This window comes from Ailuropoda melanoleuca, chromosome X (genome assembly GCF_002007445.2).
Source record: "Ailuropoda melanoleuca isolate Jingjing chromosome X, ASM200744v2, whole genome shotgun sequence".
NCBI classification, from domain to species: Eukaryota; Metazoa; Chordata; class Mammalia; order Carnivora; family Ursidae; genus Ailuropoda; species Ailuropoda melanoleuca.
This window is the reverse complement of record NC_048238.1, coordinates 108,805,437-108,829,096: the sequence shown is the minus strand read 5'-3', so window position 1 is coordinate 108,829,096 and position 23,660 is coordinate 108,805,437. Positions and strand designations below refer to the sequence as shown.

General features: G+C 43.2%; 1 protein-coding gene across 4 annotated transcripts in view; it reads right to left on the bottom strand.

Moving 5' to 3' along the window:
• The window catches only part of MTMR1 (myotubularin related protein 1), a 65,366-nt gene extending 42,052 nt beyond the window's left edge, over positions 1–23,314 (bottom strand). The window contains exons 1-4 of one of the 4 annotated variants that reach the window (XM_019805245.2): positions 23,192–23,314; positions 17,791–17,896; positions 7,067–7,090; positions 1,071–1,146 (exon numbers count right to left, since the gene is read on the bottom strand). In XM_019805245.2, the coding sequence (XP_019660804.1) occupies positions 1,071–1,116 (46 nt within the window). In that variant the 5' untranslated portion in view covers positions 1,117–1,146; positions 7,067–7,090; positions 17,791–17,896; positions 23,192–23,314. Of the gene's footprint in view, positions 1–1,070; positions 1,147–4,872; positions 4,924–7,066; positions 7,091–17,790; positions 17,897–23,191 lie in introns of those variants that run through there. The other 3 variants (XM_034649871.1, XM_019805244.2, XM_034649872.1) reach the window with 3 other exon arrangements.
• Positions 23,315–23,660: the final 346 nt, after the last annotated feature.

The following is a 23,660-nucleotide window of genomic DNA, read 5'->3' as shown; positions in this document are numbered from 1 at the left end:
GAAGGGAGGGAGGGAGGGAGGGAGAGAGGGAGGGAGGGAGGAAGGAAGGAAGGAAGGAAGGAAAAGAAAGCAAGGAAGGAAGGAAAAGCAAGCAAGCAAGCAAGCGTTTCAAAACCACCGATGGGAGAGGCAGGGTCCGGAGCCACGGACTAGGATACTCAGCGGCAGTACGGTTTGGAGGCCCTGGGAGAGCCCAGCTACTCAAACATTCTTTTTTGTTAAAGATTTATTTATTTAAGAGAGTGAGAGAGCGAGTTGGGGGAAGAGGGACAAGCAGACTCTGTGCTGAGCCCAACATGGGTCTCAATCTCATGGCCCTGGGCTCACAACCCTGAGATCACAACCCAAGCCGAAACCAGTAAACCAACTATGCCACCCATGTGCCCCTCAAACGTTCTTGACACAAGATGATTATACATCTTTGGGAGGGAGCCGTGAGGGAAGAAGGCAACACTCAGTCTAGCAAATTAGACTGTCCAGCCCAACCCCGGCAATGGTGAGATGAAAAGATCACACCTAGCTGCCCTCCCATCCGCCTATGGCACAGTGTACTACCTGCTGAAATGCCTGGCAGTCCAGAGGGAGCATGGGGGCGCTCTATTCATGCCACTGCCCTTAAAATGCAGGGTGGCAACCCATGCTCTTTTTCTTGTGCTCAAATTGTACTTTCTGGAATCTCATAAGCCACTGAAATTCTTTTGCCAAGTTCTCAAAACTGTTATTAAGATATGACATAGATCTTCTGTCAATACATTCTTAATAGTGAAGGGTTCCAATGAAGCATTACATTACAGTGAATGCCTAATCAGCCTTCAGTTCTTCATGAAAAGTCAGGCCCCTCTTCTGTTGGTGATGCCACCGAACACTCAACTGGAACTTAGAGTGACCCTATATAGTCTTCTATCTCTTAAGGTCACAAAGACATCAATAAGAATGAATAGACCTAGTCCATTTGTCCCCTAATTAAATTGGTTTGGCTGATCTCCAGCACATACATCACCCACGCTCTCAAGTAAAGTGCCATTTCATTTTATGGGTCTCTATAAGCAAAGTGTACTCATTAAACTTACCAGTGGCCTTGATGGATTCTCCTGGAAACAGTGGCGTTTCTTCCATCTGTGCCAGCTTATTTCCATCTCTTAGAGCCTGGCAAAAAATCAAACAGGAGTAAATCTCACTTTCCTGCTGTATACCTGGGAAGAATTGTGGTGTTCTGTGTTCTTGCTATACAGCTACAGAAGCGTGCAAACTGTATGCCCCCTCCCCTTACAAGACAATTTCAAAGCTCAGCATCACAGGACACCATGCTGCATTTTCTAGCAAGTTGTTACACATATTTAAATTCACAGTTAGAAAGCATTAATACAGAAATGGCTTGACGTGACAGATAGATACTGTAATCACTACACAGACAGCTATTATAAGGTGCCTACAGATTTTGGAAATGAGGTCAGAAAAAGGTTACCTTCTGAGCATGAAACTAACACAAACAAAATTAACATTAGATGTAGGTGCTTAGCTAGCTGTAGAAATTACCCAGGCTGTAAGCACTAGCTAGCATGGGAAACCCTGAAGTCTAACTGAAGTAACCAGGGAGGTGATCTCATGGCAGTAACATTACTAAGGAAAGCCCTAGGCTTTTGTACTGCAGCCCAGCGACCTGTGTGCGTGCACAAAGCATAGAGATGTGGGGCGGCGGGGGTGGGGGGGAGTAGCGAGTAGGCTCGTCAGTGTGCATCCCATCCAACCAGGCCATGAGAGTGTGCTCTCGCCTGGCAGACAGGAGTACGTCCATCACTACCGTGGAGCAGGGTGTATTCATTGCGCCGATTCCACGCTCACCAAGCAAATTGCTAACGACGTATCAGGCTTCCTGGCTATAATGATACTAGGAAAATGATGTCTTAGATGGCTGTAGAGACACATGCCCACATTTCCAAACGTCCAGATTGGCCCTGCTGCCCACTAGCCAGTTTCTTGTGACTTTGGTTGGATATAGTGCCAGATAGCTCAGGAAAGCTGAGAAAATGGCGGTACGGACTACAAAGCTATGGACCAGAGCCTGAACTCGGGGCCTATTCCAAGTTACTGCCACCCTGTGACATGCTGCCAAGGAAACTGGTCACTTTCTCCTCGGCATCTCTGACATGATGTGTCATGAATACAAATAAGGTGTTCAAAACCCCAGCAATTCCCAAGCTGTGTTTCATAGAGCATTAAATTCCCAAGAGATGTGAATAGGTCTGTTTCTTCTTTTTTTTTTTTTTTGGTCAAGTTTGGGTACTGCTGGGTTAAAGAAAAGCTAAGCTGCGGTTTGTTTTTTTATTTTAGTGACAAAGGTCTTTAGCATATTAACGTACACCAAATCAGCAAGAGGGCGCTAGAGTATGCAGCATTTCCCATACCGATCTGATCAGGGGCTGCTTTCTCCAAAAAATAGTTAACATCGGGAGGCCACTAGTGTTCAGTAGAAAACTGGTCAGACAATACTATGTTTTCAGCATAATTTTGTAAAGCAAAATATTTAAAATGGATATCTTTTATAATTCTAAATTATTGAAAATTCAAAACTAAGTTTTTTGCATAGTTGTAAGAATACTTCAATATGTCTTATTAATGGGACTTAAAGGTCAATTTAAAACCCTATACATTTTTATCATTTTTATAAAAGAAAGAAAGGAAAAAGGTCAAAATATAAAAAGCAAATTCCATGCTAAATGTTGGTTGGGGTATGTCTGATCTAAAGGGAGGGTACAAAATCCTCCTTATCAAGATACATTATTAAAATAATACAGATTAATGGTTCATTATTACCTCTGAACAATTTTTTTCAGTTTGATGTTTTGGTCCAGGTTGATTTTTAAAACACTTCAGCCAAAATTTTTAGGGACATAGAGAATTGTTAAAGGGTAAATGAAGAATTGTTAATTGATTCATCTTCATACTCACACTTGATTTGGAAACATCTTTTATCAATAGAGCATAAGCCAATACTTATACTTCTAAATGTCCAGTTTTAGAAATACTGACAACACCACCAACCTTAGAGCCCTTAATTTGAAATTCTGCTTTCTTTTGCCTGAACCAGTGATTAATTTTATAATATAGTTACAGTGAGAAAGCTAGTTCAATCAATATCTAAGTTTAAAGTTACTTCAAATATTACACTGTTAAAGTTTATTTTAATGGTTAAATATTATCATATATAAACCTAAATTCCTTAATTTATATTTTAAAATAAATGGGGATAGGTTATTTTGAAATATATGTACTAAAGCAAGCTGTTCTAATCAACTGAGCTGGAAGGGGAGCGGGGAGATGCGGGGGGGATGTGATTCACTTTAAGCTTTATAGCGAGCCACATCAAATACTTCAAGTCCTCAACACAGGACTAGCTACTAAAAAGTTGCAGATGGGAGACACCGGTGACTGAGACCATTTTGAGAACGTACAGGGCTCTCAAGATTGAGGTTGAAGATCGAACATATCTCTTCTTTTCTGATATGATGTCAAATTTGGTTTGAAATACCTGTGCATTTATATGCGGCATGAATGTGCTGGTGAGACACAGTGAGACAAACCTTTCACTAATAATAATTCAATCTGGGACATGCTTTATAAGTGATGGAAAAGCAACTATCAGAACAAAACGAACGATCCCACTACTTCTAATTTTCCCATAAAAGTTTGATTTTGTACAGGAAACACATTTAGCTTTAGCATAGGAATTCAAGAGAAGAATGGTTTCTAAAGTCTCGTTATTTTGTGAGTACAGTAGATTCCCTTAATAAAGCTGGTGTTAGGAAATGGGACTTACACTTGTGCTACACTGAGCTTTGACTGCAACTACCAAGTTGCACAAGACATGATTTGACCCTTGATTTATCCAACCCATGTACAGTATAATGAAAGAACGGAATATTCTTGTGGACAAAATTTGATCTCATGAAAACACTCATTCCTCTTGGCGTCTCTGCTCCACGTGTTGCCCAATTGAGGAATTCCTTGTGGTGATCTCATCCAAACCCTGTTCCAGTGACCCTGAAATTCCAGCAGAAGGCCCACCAGCTCCCTGAATTTGTCCCGGAGGACTCCAGCCCACCAGATGGCCCTGGCCTCTCTGTTATTTTTCTCATCATGAATCGAAGCTGCTGGGTGGACAGTTTCTATAATGGCTGCATGCCAGAAGCAGTGGTTTTCAAATCGGGTTCTTCAAGGTGCTTCCAGGGTCACCAAACGAGCGTGGGTTGGGGAAAGGCACAGCTGAGCACGGGGGTAGCTGGCCATGCTTCCCTGGAGCTGCTCTGCTGAGCACTTTCACATATGGACATTCTAAACAAGCTTTGGAGAAAGTTGTGCTGCTTTAAAAGACTCCAGAGGGTCTTGAGGAACTGAGCAAAGAGTAAGAACTCAAGAATCTTGACGCATGATTTTTTTCTTCTAATTAACAAATATAAACCATATGGACTCATTCTCCAAATACCTACAAGGTACCAGGTACTATGTTGGGCATGGACTGTGCAAATTTGAATAAAGCAAAGTCTACACCCTCAAGGAGCACCCTTAGCATATACATCTGTCCCCTCTCAATCTCTGTAAAGGCATTTCAGAGTCCTGTTGTGACTAAGGCTCCTTACCTCATAGCTAACCCTATCTGGGAAATCCGAGGCACAGACGAACAAATTTCTGGTTGATAAAATGTTGGATAAACCAATTTTTGCAAATAATGTCATAATGGAATCTACCAAACTTGGACAGGAGAGCACTACTGTAGTGGAAAGGCATTTGCTTATCATCTAGAAATCTAGTATGAAATGGCTTCTAAATACACAGTCTGTAGCTACAAACAGATGAACACGTAGAACTTGCCACCTGGTCAGCTTCGGCTTCAGAAGGGTAGCCATTGTGTTCTTCCTGAATCTCCTGCACAGCACCAGGTGCATGGACAAGAAAAGGCAAAGAGGAGAAAGAGAAACACGTGCAAACAGACAGGTGAAAGGACAGAAGTTCTTTTTTAAAGAGACACTAAGCATGTAAAAGTTGACACACCTTTCACAGCTTTGCAAATCACAATATATTCCCCCTTGAAGTTAAGGAAATAACGTGCTGGCCATCTATAGCATCCTCAGCCTAAAATGGAGTATCTACTCTGTGTTTGTGTTGGGGCGGAAAAATGAAAAGCAAACAAACATCATGGATTTCAAAGAATGTACGGTCTTTTTTAAATCAAGCAATACTATAGCATATGGCAAAGAAACAAAATAACAGACACGTAATATGCTCATAGAACATAAAGCATACCATAGTAACCAAGGAAAGGGCAAAACCAAGCCAAAATACAAAAGCAGTTCATAGACATGTATTTTAAACACAGGAAGTACTCACATACTCTACAGAACTATTGTTCAGGGCTCAAGCCCACTAGCATTAACAAGCTTTCCATACACATGCACATGCACAGATTACATGCTGGAGACATACATACACATATAATCTGTAAATCATTGCTAAATAAATGTTGTGCTTTACAAATCAATACCGTATTAAAGGTTTCTAATTACAGCATCAATGTGCTTCAAAGAAACAGCTAAAAGGTCACATATCTTTAAGTGTTTTCCAATCTCTTTAAAGGTATACTGTGCTTAATTTAACCTCTTCATAGAGTCAATTCATTTTTGAAACTTTAAAAATTGGACTTTCGGTTCAGCAGGTGGTAAAAGAACATAAATGCTGAAGACGACAAGATGATAACCCCTTTTAAAAGTTGTATCAGCTCTCTGAGGCTGCAAATATTAACATTTGGCATAGATATATTGTTTTTCTTCATGAAACTCTGGCTCCCATGACTATATTTCTTTAAAAGGCAATTAGGGAAGAAGTAGCAAAGCTTTAAAAGAACGTGCTACTTCTCCCCTTTCATTTTTGTCGATATGGTAACAGAGCGACCTAATACATTGTTATGCGCTATCATCAGACTGAATTTACTACACAGCTGGTACTGCTACGCTTCAAAGCAGGGTAATTTTTAAAATGCAATGGTTTTTGAAACTTCAATTTTTTTTAAATACAAAGAAAATGGAATCATTCTTTGATAAAATTTTTAAAAACAGAAAAATGAATGACTAAACAACAAAAAAACCACACAGTAGTTGGAAGTCCATGCAAATGAGAAGGCAAACACTGATACTTAACAATGTGAATCAGTGAAAGAAACTAATTCCCACGAGCATAAGGAAACATGGTGAAAACAAGATTAAACAGAGATAAACCAACTAGGATAACAAGAATTTGACTTAACCTGCTTATGTCTGTACTACTTCACTGGCTTCAGTAAGATTAACCATTTTAAACTCAAGTCATTATGCTGTCAAAATCCACTTTATTTTCATTGAATGGAAAAAGGTTAATTTTCAACATCTGATACTCAGGTTCAAACACATGCACATTACCAATCTTTGTCTTGCTTTATGCATATTCTGAAATAAAGGGAAGGAAAGTCATGAGGAAAACATAAGTGACAATCCACTACTCGTAACAGCTACATCTGTATTCTAAGAAATACTAAATGGGACTGATTCTGCTAAATTTATCCTCAAGACTCGCACTTATGCTCTGTAGATTCAGCATGCAAACAGAAAGGTGACTTGAAATCTGACTTCGATAGCATGGACAGCAAATCACCACTGTGTTGGTGTTGTTAAATTCTTTAGCATGAGTTACATGGTAAGCGAGGTGAAAAGAGGGCTCTGCAGGCCTGGCCCGGAGCCCCTGCCATGAATTTCCATCTGGTCAGAATTCATGTAACCCAACAAAAGTCAGTACTGCACGCTGGCAACAACTTTAGCATCCTGCCCTCACACACACTGGCTTTCACTGCACATAAAAACACCGTAACAAGTAAAGCATTTCTAGAGAACACTTAAAGCTATGACACAGCAGAGCAAGTTGACCTGAGGGACTCATAAACCCAGTGAGAAGGTAAAGAACACTAAATAGACTGAGTGTTCGATCAAGCACAGAGACGCACAAGAAGGAGGCCTATGTGCCGAAAACCACATATCCTTACCCTTATATCAGGCCTCCTGAAAACCTGTTAGTTAAAACACAGAACATCATCATCATGGACACGTTACTACCGACCTGTGAAAGATGTTGTTAAGCTCACAAGCCCATCCCGATGGAACAGAATAATCCTCTAACTAAACCAACAACCAGATCAATCCTAACACATTTGCCCTCCAAGTTTTGTTCGCTATCAAATCAATCTTAACACATTTGTCCTGTAATTCTCAGGCAAGTCTCTGATTTGGAGAAACTTATTGCCCTTAGGCTAAGACAAACTACATTATTTTAAACACAAAACCCTTCTGTCAAGTACCATTATAAGCCATTGTGAACAGGCTGTGTTTGAAAAGTTCAGTTGTGTGTCTGTTTGGAATACTGAATGCATTCTCCCCATAGAAACAATGATACAATCAGTGGTTCTGCTCCCAAACCAGCCCACAGAAACAAAACAAAAACGGAACCCAAAAACCACAAAAGCCCCCACACTTGACCCAGAGCATGGCTCAGCTGTTAGCGCTAATGGTGTCATAAACACCCGTTAACCATAAATCTTAAGCTGGTTTCTATAGAAATTACATTTCCAACTTGCAGTCAGGACTCCAAAATGAAACTCTCTGCTGTGGCCTCCCCACGGAGAAAGGGGTGCCTGCCCCTCGCCCTACTGCATAGGGAAGAGGCAGCTGGCTCTGCTGGGAGGGCAGGGGAGGGAGGGGAGGAGGGGGGAAGCCAAGCTTTATTCACCCTCATCTGTGACTTTTACTCGAACATGCAGTGCATTCATTGGGGAAGCTCTAGCTAGAGAAAACACCCAGAGGATGGATGGAAAGTGAAGAAGACCTGAATGTCTGTTTCCCAATCCAGTCAGAAATCCTACCATCTAACCACTGTATGTTCTATGGGAAACATAATAATAAAAAAAAAAATCAGCAGAGGTTCCAATTATTACCTTTATAGGTTTTACTCAGGATAGATAAGATCATATGAATACAAGGCTAAAGACTTCAAAAAACATCATTGTATCATCATTAAAATACCCTCTGATGTAGGCTCTGAATTAAGTGATGATACTGTAGCTCAGAGACCTAAAGCCCATAAATTCCTAAATATAGACTCAACTAAAAAACCTAAACCTGTCTTTTTTTTTTTTTTTTTTTGCAGGAGGGGCGATGGATATGTTTATCCTCTTAATTGTGGTGATTAAGAGGTGTGTACCTATCAAAATGTATCAAATTGTATACTTTAAATATGTGAATTACACCTCGAGAAAGTTGTACAAAATGAAGAAAATACATGCCTATGTTAGTAAATAACACAAAATGGGGCACAGATGGCAATACAAACCCAAAATAGGTCTCCCTTCTCTGACCATGTTCATTCCCTAGTGACAAACACGTTTAACTGGAGCGATTTCTCCTTCTGAGGATTGCCTCCATAACCCTAAATAAGGTTACACCTCTAATTCTTGATTTGTCAACTTTAAACAGTGTCTATCCATGTCCCACCCTAAAAGATGAGCAAATAACTTTTCTCAAACTCTTATCTCCCTCTTTCAATCTCTCCTGATGAAAATTTAATTTTTAGTTCTTTTATTGTTTTCCCTCGGCAGCAGCTGCATCATAAAAAAATACTCATGGAATGATTTTAAGTGCCATTCTTCTAAGCACTTGGTACATATTAACTCATTCTCAAAACAACCTTGTGAGATAAAAACTATCATTGGCCCCATTTTTTGATGAGAAAACCAAGACACAGGTAATGTGGTAATGAGGCAACTCTATGTGGCTTTAGGATGGGAGCTTCCCACCAGAAACAGCAAGCCATGATTAGAAGCTTCAAACTTTTGGCTCTACACCCCCCACTCTCCAGAAGGGAGAGGGCCTGGAGGGTGAGTTAACAGATCACGCCCATGTGATGAGGTCGCCATAAAAAGCCCAGTAGTCTGCGGAGCAGAGAGCGTCTGCTTCGAACACACTCACGTCCCAGGAGAGTGGAGCCTCCCAAGTCCACGGGGACAGAAGCTCCTGCACCTGGGGCCCTCCCAGACCCTGCCCTGCGTATCTCTTCATCTGGCTGTTCATCTGTCTCCTTTATCATGTCCTCTAATAAGGTGGTAAACATAAGTGTTTCCCGGATTTCTGTGAGCTCTTCTAGCAAATGAGCAAAATCAAGGAGGCAGTCCTGGAAACCCCCAATTTGTAGCCAAGCTGGGCAGAAGTTATGGGGAACTTAGGGGCCTACTACTTTCATTGGTGTCTGAACTGAGGGACAATCTAGTGGGACTGAGGCCTTAACCTGTGGGGTCTACACTAACTCCAGTTAGTGTCAGAACGGAACTGAACTGTAGGACACCCAACTGGTGTTGGACAATTGGACAGTGGGGGGGAAACCCCACACATCTGGCATCAGAAGGGTTCTATGTGTATAGTGTGAGTAGCAGAGAGGAACACGGTGATTTTTTTCCCCAGACAAGAACCAAGATATAAATTTGTGTAAAAGTTTGCATTGGGGTTAAAACTCCCTTCCTCTGCTCTCAGGTTCCTTTCAAGACATCCTTTGGGGCACTCCACACCAGAGAGGCAAGGGCTCCCGCTGACCACTCGCCCCTGGTAAGGAGGCTGGGGTGCTCTTCTTTGCCCCTCCGGGCACTCTGGGATCTGTGTGCCAGCGCACCGGGAGGGTAGGTCCTGCTCTCCCTGGCCGGTGGCGAGTTTGCCTGTGTGAGCCCTGCCCTGAGGAAGAGGCCACCGGTGTCTACAGCTGCCTCTGGGGACATGTGTTTAACTCTGGGCCCACCGTGACCTCACACCTAAGCCAGGCTCTCCAAGTCAGCTTTGATCAATTATTGTGGTCTAACTCTATTTGGCTCCTGTCTTAATTCTGTTTGGCTCCTGTCTTAATTCTTCATAAGGGAATAGCTGACACCACTAAACCTCCAACAGTGTGGAAGGATTTCAGGAAGTTTTCAAATGGAGCCAGTGCCAGTGACACAATCGCCAGCAAGCAGTTGTGTCAAAGGTGTTGTGCTAGACGCTTCACACGTGTCAGCTCAACCCTCCCGACCCCCCCAGCCACTGGGAAGGGGACACTATTACCCCCTGTGACAGATGAGGGAACTGAGGTAGCGGGAGGTGGAGTAACTCACAGACTGTCACATAGCCAGCAACAGCAGAGCGGGAATTTCAAACCCAAGCTGGCTGGTTTTAGCACCCACGTTCTTATCCTCAATACACCGTCCCCCCAATCCTGTTCCCCTTCTGAAGGTTGACAAAGGCCCTCACAGCTTAATGCCCAGAATGTCCTGCTCTGTCCTCTTCACTCCTTTCACCACGTCTTGTTTACACATCTATTTCAAGCCTCACCACAGTCCCACTTGAACTATATGTTTTGGGGGTCTCTTTCCCCTATTAGGAATTCCGTGCAGCCCAGCCCCCTGCACGTAACAGGTGCTCACATCATGACTGTGGAAGTGGACGGGTGTTCAGCAATCAGACTGTGCTCTTGCAGTACTGGTTTGTACCTACACACACATTTGTGTAGGGAGAGCAGAGTAAAGGACAACTGCGTGTGTCTCATGCATAGGCTGCCCTATTTAATACATTAAACCTCTGCTGTAACACCATTCATGCCGATGAGGACACTGAAGCTCAGGAAGGTTAAATAACTTGTTGGGCAGCTCATCAACTACAGGGCTGGGACTCAAGGCAAAGGGCTCCGAATCCAAAGTTTATGATCGTTTTGATAAGTCACATAAGACAATTCTAAGTCAAATAAGTATCAGTGTTTTATAAGTGACCTGTTCAGAACTTATGCGTCTAAGGGGCTTCTTTTCAAGAAAAGACTGTGATACTGAAGTAAAAACACCACTGTTTCTATTTCAGGCATGAAGCCTACAAACAAAGTAATTTCACTGTAGTTATCAGATCACTACAAAATGAGTTAAAAAGAAGAGGTTTGTACCCTCCTCTGAAGAGTGAACTGTTGGCTCAGGAGATCATTCTTCTTGCTGTCGGTGTCTTAATAACCAGAATTCTACCTAGCTTGGTGGTCATGGACTAGCTACAGTCAGAGGCCCAGGGCAGGTGAAGACAAATCTTAACAGTCATGAAAATATAACCCCGGTCTTTGGGGAACTGGCCACACCTGAATTTTGCCTGACCCCCTTTGTCAAACTCTAGCCTGCAATAGTCACTTTCCACTCTCTGAAGCCCTCCGGTAAAGGTGATGAAGGGGCTGTTCATGTTCAGTTCCACCTGCGATGAAATATGCTGGCCCCAATTGCCACTTACAAAAGGGATGAGTATATTGTAACTGAACTAGTAAACTGAGATCTGATAACTGCTGATATCCTTCACTAACTAAGTTCTACCATCTTTACTAGCATAAGTTTGTTTCATTTAAATAATACTTCTGATATATGAGGTTTAGATGTATTAAACAAGATTTATTTTACATGCAATATAGAATCATCAGCAGTCTGTAAAAATTTTGACTTTTTAAAAATTAAATTTTGATTTTAAGATGATTGTAGATTCACATGCAGTTGTAAGAAATAACAGAGATTCCATGTACCATGTCATTCAATTTCCCCAATGGCAGCATATTATGGAACTACAGAACAATGCCAGCACCAGGAAACTGACACTGATACAATCAAGATACAGAACAATGTCATCACCAGGAGGACGCCTACTGTCACCCTTCTGTAGCCACATCAGCTTCCCTCGCAGCCCCTCCCCTTCCTAGCCCCTGGCAACCAGTAATCTGTTCATGACTATAATTTTGTCATTTGAAGACTGTTACATAAATTGAATCATATAGTACACGACCTTTGCAGAGTGGCGTTTTTGGCTCAATGTTAATTCCCTTAAGACCCATCCAATTCTTTCCTCTGTCCTCTCTACTGGGCTATTGAACACATGCATTGAAGTTTTTAAATTTCGGTTACTGTATTTTTGTTTTAAAATTTCCACTTGGTTCTTTTTTATTTCGTTGCTGAAACTTTCCTATTTCTTTTCTCTCACTTCCTCTGTCTTGTTTCAAGCATATTTATAATTGTTTATTGAAGCAATTTTATGATGGCTTCTTTAAAATCATTTTCACAGAACTCTAACATCTGTCATCTCAGTTCTGTCACCTATTCATTCTCTTTTTTCATACAGTTTGAGATCTTTCTCTTTTGTCGTATAGCGAGTGATTTTCAATGGCCATCTGAACATTCTGAGTATTAGTTATAAGAGTATGGATCTTATTTAGACCTTCTGTTTTAGCTGGCTTTCTCGGACACTGCTGCGACAGAAGCGGGGGTACCGCCTCGTTACAGCCAGGTAGGGGTACAAGTCCAGGTTCCCCACTCAGCTTCCACGGACACCAGAGGATGGGGGATTCCTGGTTACTGCTGGGTGGGGGCAAGAGTTCCAGCTCCCCACTAGGCTGCTACGGATATCTCCCTGGCTGGCGGTGGCATGGACACCTCTTTACTGCCCCCGACACGGCTTCCACTGACACCATAGCGGAGGCACAGCCTCCTTACCAACGAGCGGCCATGAAAGTCTGAGTCTCCACTAGGCTTCCTCCGACACCACCACCACACGGATTTGGTGTGCCTCATTATAGCCTGGCAAGGGGGGGGACATCAAAGCTCCCAATTTGGCCTTGCTGGCAGGGTGGGTGTGGGGCCACAACTTTTTCTGTGGTGTTTGGCTGGAGTACAGTGGTGAGTGCCTACAAATTTTCTTTTTCCTAGGCTGTCCCTTTCCTGGTCCTTTGGCTTGAGAGTGTAGGCTTTTACTGTCCATGCCTGTTGGCATTTCTGGGTTGCTGCCTTCTTCAGCAACAAGTCTGGACATATGTGGCAGAAACAAAACCCAGGGACTCACCACAGTGTCATTCCATGGGTCCTGAGATCCCTGACCAGTATGCTGCCTTCTACTTTTTGGAGCACTCTTATGTTTACTTTATAGCTTACATCCAGGGTTTTGGGTTGTACTTAGCATGAAGAATAGGAAAACATACATTGGCTCCATCTCTCCAGAAGCAGAAGCTGAAATCTTGTCAATTTTAAGTTTTTAAATTCCAGTTAGTTAACATACAGTGGAATATTCACTTCAGGGGTAGAATGTAGTGATTCATCACTTCTATACAACACCCAGTGCTCCTCACAAGTGCTCTCCTTCATCCGCATCACCTAGTTCACCCATTCGTCCGTCCACCTCTCTCAGCAACCCTCAGTGTGTTCTCTAGAGTGAACAGTCTATTTTATGGTTTGCCTCTTTTTTCCCATGTTCGTCTGTTTTGTTTCTTAAATTCCACATATGAGTGAAATCATATGATATCTTTCTTTGACTTATGAAATCTTGATAGTTTTAAGAAATAATTTTTCCCCACAAGTAACCCTGGGAGATAGGATGGTGCTTTTCTATTGCAGTGGTTACAAACTGGAGGCCTATTGCTCAAACAGGCAGTAGGAGGGTGTTTTTTAAATTGTTTTTAAGGGAACATGCTGGTCTCCATTGCCCTCTCCCATGTCTGCCTAGCTTGTAGACCTTTGTTTTTGCAAACTCCTATTTAATAAATAGATCATGAGGCCAAGCTATCAACAACGGATTATGGCCATGGATTCTGAAAGATCATGTTCGAGCTTCTCTTTTCATAGACTAGGACTCAATTTAAGAAATATTAACTGAAACCTAGCTGAAGCATAATGAAGCCTTTTCCATACACTGCATCTTACTTCCCTCCAAAGGCCTTCTGGAAATGTTTGTTTAGGATCCAGAATTTACTCACCATACCAACTTATTAAATGATAACACATAGTACAGAACCCTCTCTCTTTTCTCTTTTTTTCTTTCAAATGTTTAAAAAAAAGATCTAGCTACTGTGTGTGCATGGATGAGGGGAGGAGAAACAAGAGCAGAGGATTAGAGGTGGTGATGGTGATGATGAGGTCACTTCTACTAATAGCTCCCCAAAAGTTTCATTATAATTTGTAACCGTATTATTTCATCTAATCTATGGGACATTACATTCAGATCCTGTTCTTAAAATCTTTGACAAATTAGAGAGAGACTTTTACTCTTTGTTAGCCTAGTGAAAGTGAAAAGCAACTGAGTTGAGTTGGTAGTGGGGCATGGGGAGGGGGTCCAACAAAACAAAACATTTTATTACATTTCTAGTAATCTTAATGATCAGGCAAATCTTCAGCATGACTTGGTATTAAAGCATACATTTATTAATTTAGTTGATCCACAATTCAACATAATGGCTATTTACCCTTTAAGCTGGGACAATGTTTCCCAAACTTCTGTCATTTCATATACCATCTCTACAAGTTTGGTTTGCTCTATCTCCTCATTGCCTATACTAATATTAGTATTTATATTGACTTTAAATCAACTCCTTTTTCATACTTTGCCTAGTTCCACACAATCACATCCATTAAAACACAAGTTCAATGTGCTACTTTTTCTAACACATATTTAAAATAATTATATAACTGTGAACACATGTCCACAGACATACCATCTAAGTTTATCTTATGTGATAAAAGTGATAGTCTTATCATAGTTTGGGTGATCTGACCCTGAGCCTATTGTCAATCTATGAAATGAATAATAAAACTGTTCTCAAAAACCTAACGAGTTGCTAATTATTCAGATTTGTAGGAATGTACCAGGAAACGTATGGTCCCATCACTAATTTCAAGAGCTATAAACCTAGGAAGCCTAGAGTTTCAGATTTTTTATACCTAAGAAATATATGAGGCCCCTGGTTCCACACCTACAGAGATTCTGACTCACTGGGCAGGATGGAGACCATAGAAGCTGCATTTTTACAGACACCCTGGGGAGTGCTGATGTGGGAAAACCCAAGGGCCACAATTTGAAAAATGGTGGACAGGGCAGGGGAACAAAATTTTCAATGCACTCTAGCTTTTCAATGGGATAGCTGTCCTGCTAAAAAATCCCAAGTCCAACTATGTGATATTAAGCAAGTCATCTGACATCTCCGAGCCTTGGTTTCCTCATCTGTTAAATGATGATTACAATAAAAGCTATCTCATTTGGTTGTTTTAAGGCTGAAATGGATTATATCTCAAAAAGTATTACAAATCCAACAAAAAAGTATTAGAAAACCATGAGCCCTATATGTGCTCAAGGGTTGCTGAGGAGGATGTAGCACCACCCTCAGCAGCCTACAACAAAATAGACAATCAGCATTTCACACCAAGGTGCAAGTGCTCAGCTCCATAGAAACACCTGCTCCCATTTAATTACTGACATCAAGCTTAACCTATAATAAATTAACCCCCATATTGTGTGTGGGTTTTAAATAAGATATCTGCACAGGAGATAATTTGAAATATTATTGATTGATGACTGCAAATTAAATCCTCAAGGAATTGTGTCTGGACCATCAGGAAAGACAACATGCAATGGCTCCCATGCCATCAGTGTTCCACGGTCCCATCTTGGGTATTCCAATTTTAAGAACTACTTTATAAGTAGCATATAAAATTAGCCTTGTGGTTTAGAAACATTTTACACTTTTATTATTTAAAAAACTCTTCTTAGAAAAACTCCTGAATTATAAATTTAACTCTGACTTCACAGACTTGGCTACAGGGCAAATATAACAAAGACAATTAGAAAACATGTTCTCTTATAATCATTCATCAAAAGCTTTAGCTATGATCTGACGTAGGTACCCAAAATTCAATTTACAAAATACAGAAAAGCCCTATTTTTTTTCCAGAATGCCATCTGTTAAACCATTCCAACATGAGCTAATTCTGTTACACAAAATTTGTAAATAGACTAAAATTTTTAAAAATGTAGTTGCTTCATGTTAAAGCACAGATTCAGTCTGATCTATTAATGTAGAGGTTAGAAAGCTATGCATACAGTCAACATTCAGCCTTTTACAGAACCCACACAACACTAACAAATATTCAAGCATAATGAAAACATTACACTCAACTCCTAATTGTCCGGAAAGAAAATCATTCCAAGGCCTGAGAGCTATTCTCTGCTAATATGGGCTCCTGAGCCTCTCCACACAGTGGGGCAGTTTCTCAACTAAGACGGGGCACCGGGGCCACTGGGACTGGTGGGGTCGGCAGCTGCTCAGCGACCAGCCACTCAGGCATCAGGGATGCGGCAAACGCTCCTCCCACCTGCAGCTGGCATATCTGCCCAGCTGGATTTGGAACACCAGGAACCCCAGCTGCTCCCACGTGGACAAACATGCAAACCAGATAGCAGGTAAACCTACTGAGAGTGACATACTGTCACTCTTCTGGCTGAGCAGATTATCCAATTTCTACTAATCCAAAGCCCTGCCTTCCTCTGCTAGTCCTAATCAACAGCATCAGATGGCTTGGATGAAGTACAGCATGATAGCCAAATTTCAATGATATGGCCTCTTGAATCACTTTCTGCACTTGGTGCGTTATGAGAGAGAGAAAAGAGGAACGGAGGCCAGAGCCCTTAAGCAAGGAGCAAGTATTAAGAATTAATTAGGATCTTTATTATAGTTCTCGAACTGTCTGTAGGACTTGGTGCCTGGCAAGGAGCATGATTTTGAGAGATTGTTGACTGAGGGTAGTCTGGGATACCAAATGTAGTTCACCCATACTTGTGAAAATCTATCTTTTACCAGCAGGCACAGATAACTATAATAAACTGAAACCTCAATTCAAGCAAATGCTACAACTGCAACATAAGCATGGTTTAATAGTTTGTTGACATTAAAACAAGGTTAGTTTTAGCCTTAACAAAGATGGAGCACATAAGTTTTTAATTTGTTAACTGACTCAACAAGTATTTACTGAGCACCTGTTATATTCCAGGACTGTGCTGGGGAAGCAGTGGTGGGTAAAAGAGCCCCAGTCTCTGCTGACAAGGAGCTTATCACTCTCAACTTGAGAATAAACAGAGAATACAAATTAAGGACCAAAAAATGAGGCAGCCCAGACAATATTCTGGAGTTCTGCAGTTTTTTGCATTGTAGTATCACATGCTAACGCTGAATACCCACAGGCAGTACCTAAATACAGACACAAATTGTGAACTTGGGAATACTGACTATCAGCCATTTTCTGAAGTTCAGAATATGATCAAAGAAAATATAGGCATTTATTATAATAAAATGTAAAAACACGATATGTAATACAATTAAATAATAAAATGGAACTGAATTTTTTTAAAAAAGGATCCTAATCTAAAAACAGTTTTTCCTCTCAATTACAAAACCATGAGTACATATACTAGGTTCTGGTAAAAATTCTCCCCTGAAGTTCAAATCTAACAGAAAATCTTTCACCCTTGTTCCCAAGCAAATGTTTGTTGAGCATCAAGGGGCCAAAGTCTCACTCAAATTAAAAATGCAAAGCTTCCAGGGGCACCTGGGTGGTTCAGTCGGTTAAGCAGCTGCCTCTTGGTTTTGACTCAGGTCATGATCTTGGGGTTGTGGGATCAAGCCCCACGTAGGGCTCTGCGCTCAGCACGGAGTCTGCCTCACATTCTTTCCCCCCCCCTCGGCTCCTCCCCCCGGCCCCCATCCCACACACACGTGCTCTCTCTCTAAAAATAAATGAATAAACAAAATCTTTAAAGACACGCATGCACGTTTGCTCTCTCTCTAAAATAAATAAATAAACAAAATCTTTAAAGAAATGCAAAGCTTCTTGGTACACTGAAAATGAATTAAGGACTCAATGCTGCTTACCTTGTAGTCTCTGGATACATTTTCTGATGTCACTGAACCTGAAATCTGACTAGAAATTGTAGCAGCTATAAGCTGTTTACACCATTCAACATGTGATCCTGTAGGACTAAAAGAAATAGTGTGATTAAAATATTTTAAGACTCAGCTCTCAGTGAAAAAAATGAGCACTGACTAGGGATATTTGTACTTTTTTTTAGAAAATAAACTTTTATTAGACTATTTGGTTACCTTTACATTTAATAGAAGAACTGAAATACTGACTGACAATCAAGAAGTAAGATTAGGTTCCAGGCTGATTTTAAATGAATCAATTTTTTTTTTATGTTTAAGAGTCTAGGCATTAGACAGTTAAGCATGTTATTCTCTATCACTTAATGGCATTTTACTATATTACAACTATATGGAGTGAATATTCTTAATGTAATGTATATGGAATATTAACTCTAAAGTGAAATAGTTATTTTATGGCATATGTTTTTCAAATAGACTTTTAATGGAACAGTTGATTATGTGAGTTTAAAAAGACCAGATTAGACAAATGACGTCCTGCATGTAGTAATAATGCTACCTTACACTTCTGTAAGTGCACTGACAGCTTGCAAAGCCTCTTCCGGTCTGTTATGATATCAGAGCCTCACAACCACAGCATGATAAGAAGGCAGATCAGGGACCAGCCAACATGTTTCTGAGATGAGAAAACCGAGGCACCAGAGGTGACCCGCCCGATCAGAACGTGGTGGGCCTGCCTCCAGCTCCACTGAGGCTGTCCTTCCAGGACATGACACAACCAAGAGTGACGGACTCACTGAACTGTAAGGCAAAACAAAGGCCAGCCCCACAGAGGCCAGCCACTGCCTTATACGAGAACACAGTCCTGCAAGGAAAATGGCATCTTCCGCTTGCATGGTGCTCTCAAGTGTCACTACATTTCCACACACAGCCTCACCGAAGACTCATAGTGGCCCATCTTACAGATGAGAAAAGTGAGGCTCCAGCAACTGACCAAGGTCACATGACTGGTAAGTGGTCTGGCTGTGCCCATCTGACCTAAAGGAACACAGAAGCAGACTAGGCAGCGAGGGAATTAAAAATTGCCCCCAAGGGGCCAGGCTCCTCATCAAAGTACTGAAGGAATCAAGCAAAGGGCAAAAGATGCTCATTAAAGTTCACCCTGCAGGTAGCTTTTGCTGTAAAGATTGTTCCAGACCTATAAAAATCTCATCACTAATTAAATCCACACTCATACATTGGAAAGACTGAAAAAAGTGGAATCCCTAGGCAGTATGTGAAATAACCTAAACAGTAAAATGAAGATATCTAATGTTCTGTACTAGTGATCTAAATTTCTGCCTCTGATCAAGATAGCCCAGTGGTAAGCAGCAGGGCTGAAAACATAAGTAAAAACATGCACTGAATGAGCAGACGTTCCTATCATATGTCATATGGGCATTCCTATCATATGTCATAAATCTATTTACTACAATTTCTAGCTGAGAGGAAAGGAGGGAAAGGGGAGGGATTTTAGTTTCTTTTTTAAAGGCTAAGTCCCCTTTTTGGCCAGTTATATCATACTTTTCTCGTCACAATGCCTTCTTCCCTGCCAGCACCCACCCCTGATTGCAAATCTAACAGTAGGAACCTGCCTGGTCACCCACTGTGGGTGACCTGTTGTTACCATCTGCCCAGCATCCCTTCCTCCTTCTTCTGATAAGGACACTTCTCTACTGGGGGAAACTGTACTTCCCGACTTCACAGGATTCTCGGGGGGGAAAGAGAGTGGGGCTAAACCTTGCTCTTCCTGAGAAGATTATAGGGGAGTGACCCGGACCAGGCCAGTCCCAGGCTTTCCTCTTAGATCCCAAGCACCGCTGGAGGCCACTCCCCACCCCCACCACCTTGAGGAACCCACAGAGATAAAGAATGGGACAAGAAAAAAAAACAAGAGATGAGGAGCCCCAACAATGCTGTGTGCAATTCTGGCTCCAAATGTGCCCGTGGCCATCTTTCCTCGTCTGCAGCAGCAATGTGCACCAAGACATTTCCTTTTTGGCTTAAGTTAGAATGATTGTGTTTTTTGTAACTTGCAACCAGAAGTGTCCTGGCCAACACAGTCACAAACAGCATGGTATAGTGGGCTGGTAGACAGGAGGCTTGGATCCGAGTCCTGCTTCTGTTACTAGCTAGCTCTGTGACCTTGAGCAAGCCACATCCTCTTGCAGGACCGCAGCTTTGTCGTCATGAAGTACAGTATTCAGGAGAGAGGGGAGGGCTCCTCAGTCCGTGCGGCAAGGCTGAACCTTGCCAGGTTCCACTCTAGGAGTCACTCTTCAAAGAAGAGTATGAATCAGAGCCTGTCATGATGGCAGATCATAGAAGGCAGGCGAGGCTCCCCTGTGCAATCTCCCACCACTCTCCTGGTAGTAAGAACCACCGGCAGCCTGGAGGAGGCCAGCTCTGCTTCTCCAACCTGGATTCCCCTGCTCTGGATGCCCGCGATCCAAGGAGACATCGGTACTAGTCGGTCCTGAGACCCTGCCGATTCGACCTATCGAAACCAGCATCAGGGGGCTCAGCCTGCAACCCACTCCCCCATCCCTGTGTTTCCTACGTCAGGGAAGAGCACAGTCAGTTACCCAGGTACCCCATGCCCAAAAGCTGGGGTCAACCTTGGAGCCCGCCCCCCACTTCAGTTCACTCTCACATCTGAATGCTCACCAAGCCACTCACTCTTTTATCGGCTAGGATCCTGAGAATGCACCTTACTCAGTTCCTAACTGCAACTCCCTTTTCCAGACACCCATCATTCTTCTGTGTTCTCCTCCTGCCTCCTGAATTTAGGCCCCATCTCTAAGCCAGAGACTCTCAAATTTAGGTCTCCAGCCCCGACAACACCCCTGAACTCCAGGCTCATATAAACCAACTGCCTCTTTGACCTCTGCTCTGGGATATACAACTGTCATCCAGTCAGAACCATGTCAGAACCAGTATGTCTAGGGCTGAGAGCCTACTAATTTCCTAACCATGTTCCATTCAGAGGCTTCCTCATCTCGGCAACACCATTTTCCCACAAGCCAAAAATCTTGGCATCTTGATTCTTCTCTCCTACCCAACAAGCAATCTTCAGCAAACCCTACTGGCTCTACCCCGCAGGTTTTCTTCAAGTTATATCTACAATCTGACCACTTCTCCCTTCCTCTACCCCAATGCTCTGTCTAGGCCACCATCCTCTCTCACTTGGATGACTGTAATAGTCTCCTACCTGCTGGTCTCTCTGCTTCAACCCCTTCCCCCCTTTCAGTCTGTTGTCCACAAAGCAGCTTTGTAGGGAGCTTACTGAAATCTACACCAGAGTATACCACTCCTTTGCTCCAAAAGCCCCAGTGGATCCCCACGACTCTCCACCATCTGTCCCTGTGACCTCTCTGACCTCAACCCCTACTCCTCTCTCCCTAGCTCCCTCCCCACTAGGGACACTGGTCTCCTTGCTGATCCTTGCACACTTCGCACACTCCCACCCAGGGTGCACAGGCCTCTGCCTGGAATGCTGTGACCCTCAGTATCTATATGACTGGATCCCTCCCTTCTTTAGGGGCAGTCCTTTAATGTCACCTTTCTCAGCCAGGCTTTCCTTGACCATCCTGGGTAAAATTCCAATTCACCCCCCAAACTGCAGGCCCCCAACACCTCATATCCCCCTCCCAACTTACTTTTTCCCTAGCACTTGTCACCATCTAACAGAGAATACAGTTCACTCGTTTTTTGTCTGCCTCTATCACGAAACATACCCTCCACCAGGGCAGTGATTTGTGTGTGTCCGTTCCCTGCCAAATCCTCCAGACTCTCATATGTAAGCGAGCGAATGATTAGCATTTCCATAGCCTACTCGGTAAGACTCCCTGCCTCCAGTCCATTCACCACACCACTGCAGAACAAATGTTCTCAAACATCAATCCCATCGGTAGCTCACTTGATGGAAATCCTTTTGTGGTCCCTAGAGCTAGGGTGACCACAAAATTTCCCAACCAAACCAAGACACTACTGTGAGTTGAAGGAGGAAGCTCGCTATCAATAATCGCACCTGCTCCACCAGTAAACCAGCACCACCCTGGGCAAGAGAGACCACCTGGCCCAACCTACTTGTAGCTATAGGTAGTTGTTAAAAGTGCAGAATTCCAGGCTCTACCCCAGAGGTGGACAGACTAGACTTAGGGTGGGACCCAAGAATCTGCCCTTGGATCCAGCACTGGAGATGATTCCTACGCAGATTACACAGAACCATGCTCCTGAGAAGAATGGCAAAGAAGACAAAAGCACAATTCCCTAGAAAGGCACCCAAGCCCCTTCGAGATCTGGCCCCTGCCTTCCCACACATCTTCTGTCTTACCAGTTCCCCACGTCTAGTATCACCTGCACGACTGCACATTCCACTCCCATGGCCAAAAAGTCCTCCCCACCCTGTCCCCTGGCTAACTTCTCATTCGTCGCCATTCAATTCAAATGTCAGCTTCCTCAGAAGGCCTCCTTCCCTTAACTGACCATAATCCCCAGCCCCCCTCCACTAAAAATAAATCAAGCACCCCACCTCCATGTGCCCACAGCACAGTGGATCACAACTGAGTCTGCGGAGGTTTTCTGAAAAATACTACCGCCTGGCCCTCACCCCGAATCTCCTGAGTCAGAAGCCTTAAGGAGTGGGGCCTGGTCACCTGGAGTACTTAAAAAGCTTCTCAGATGATTCCCATCCTGAGTACTTCTGTGTGTTCCTCTACCCCAGCACTCAGCACATTTGATTTAAATTGCTGGTTTGTTCATATTCTTCACTAGATGGTAAGCCAGAAAGCAAAAGCCATCTTGTATTATTCTCTAACTCTCCAAGCCCTCATACATTGTAGAATATCTGCAAATGAGTGGAATTCTGACTATTCCAAGTACTATCTTAGTTGTGATTAGTTCTCAGTAAAGCTGACCTCTTGTGCCATTAATTGGCAAAAATACATTGTAATTACACTGAGTCAGAAACAAAGGGAGTGTTTCTTGTTCCTATGCTTCGGGAAACTCCCAAAAGTTCAGCTCTCTGTTATGACTAACACAGGCAAGTATGAGCATTTGAAACTGACCAAGCTGCCTTACAACACTCTGTCTCGCCTAACTGCACTCTCGTGCCAGCCAAATAGCCAAGATGTGGGAAAACTGGATATTCCGGGCTATGGGATAACCAACCCATCGCTTGTCCTCGGAGCCTTAGGGTGGCCCTTCCAGTTGGACATGGTTGGTTTTCACTTCTGATTTATATTGGCTCTGCAACTGCCTGAGAAGCAGTAGCAGGCTCATGTGTTCACGAAACAATGAACCGGGTTCCTTCAAAGTGTAAAGACTGAAATAAACGATTGTGTGTTCTTACATCAGGAGCAGCTTGGAAGTTTTTCATCCCAGCTTTTCAAATCAGGGTAACTTTGCCTCCATCTGCACCGGCTCCAGCAGCCACGGGGTTACGTCCTCCAGTCCCCACTCCCAACCCCAACGTGGAAGACCCCTCAAGCAGCGGCGGCGGGATTTTGGTCTTCCAACCCCGGGAGGGAAGGCCACGGGAAAGGAGAGCCCGGGTGAAATTTCCTCCCAAAGGCTCCGTGGCCGCAGCAAGGCCAGCCAGGCATCTTCCAAGGTGCGGCGGGAAGACGCACTGAGAAGATTTGACAGCTGCGAAGCCCCTCAGGGGCGCAGGGAGCCCCAGCCCGCGAGGCGGAAGTGAACCAGGTGCTCGGCCCCGGGAGGTGGGGGCAGGGTCCGGGGTCTGGGGGAGGCGGGGGCGGGGAGGGGGACCCGGCAGGGCACCGAGTGGGGCACGACCGGCCTCGGCCGGCGCGGCGCAC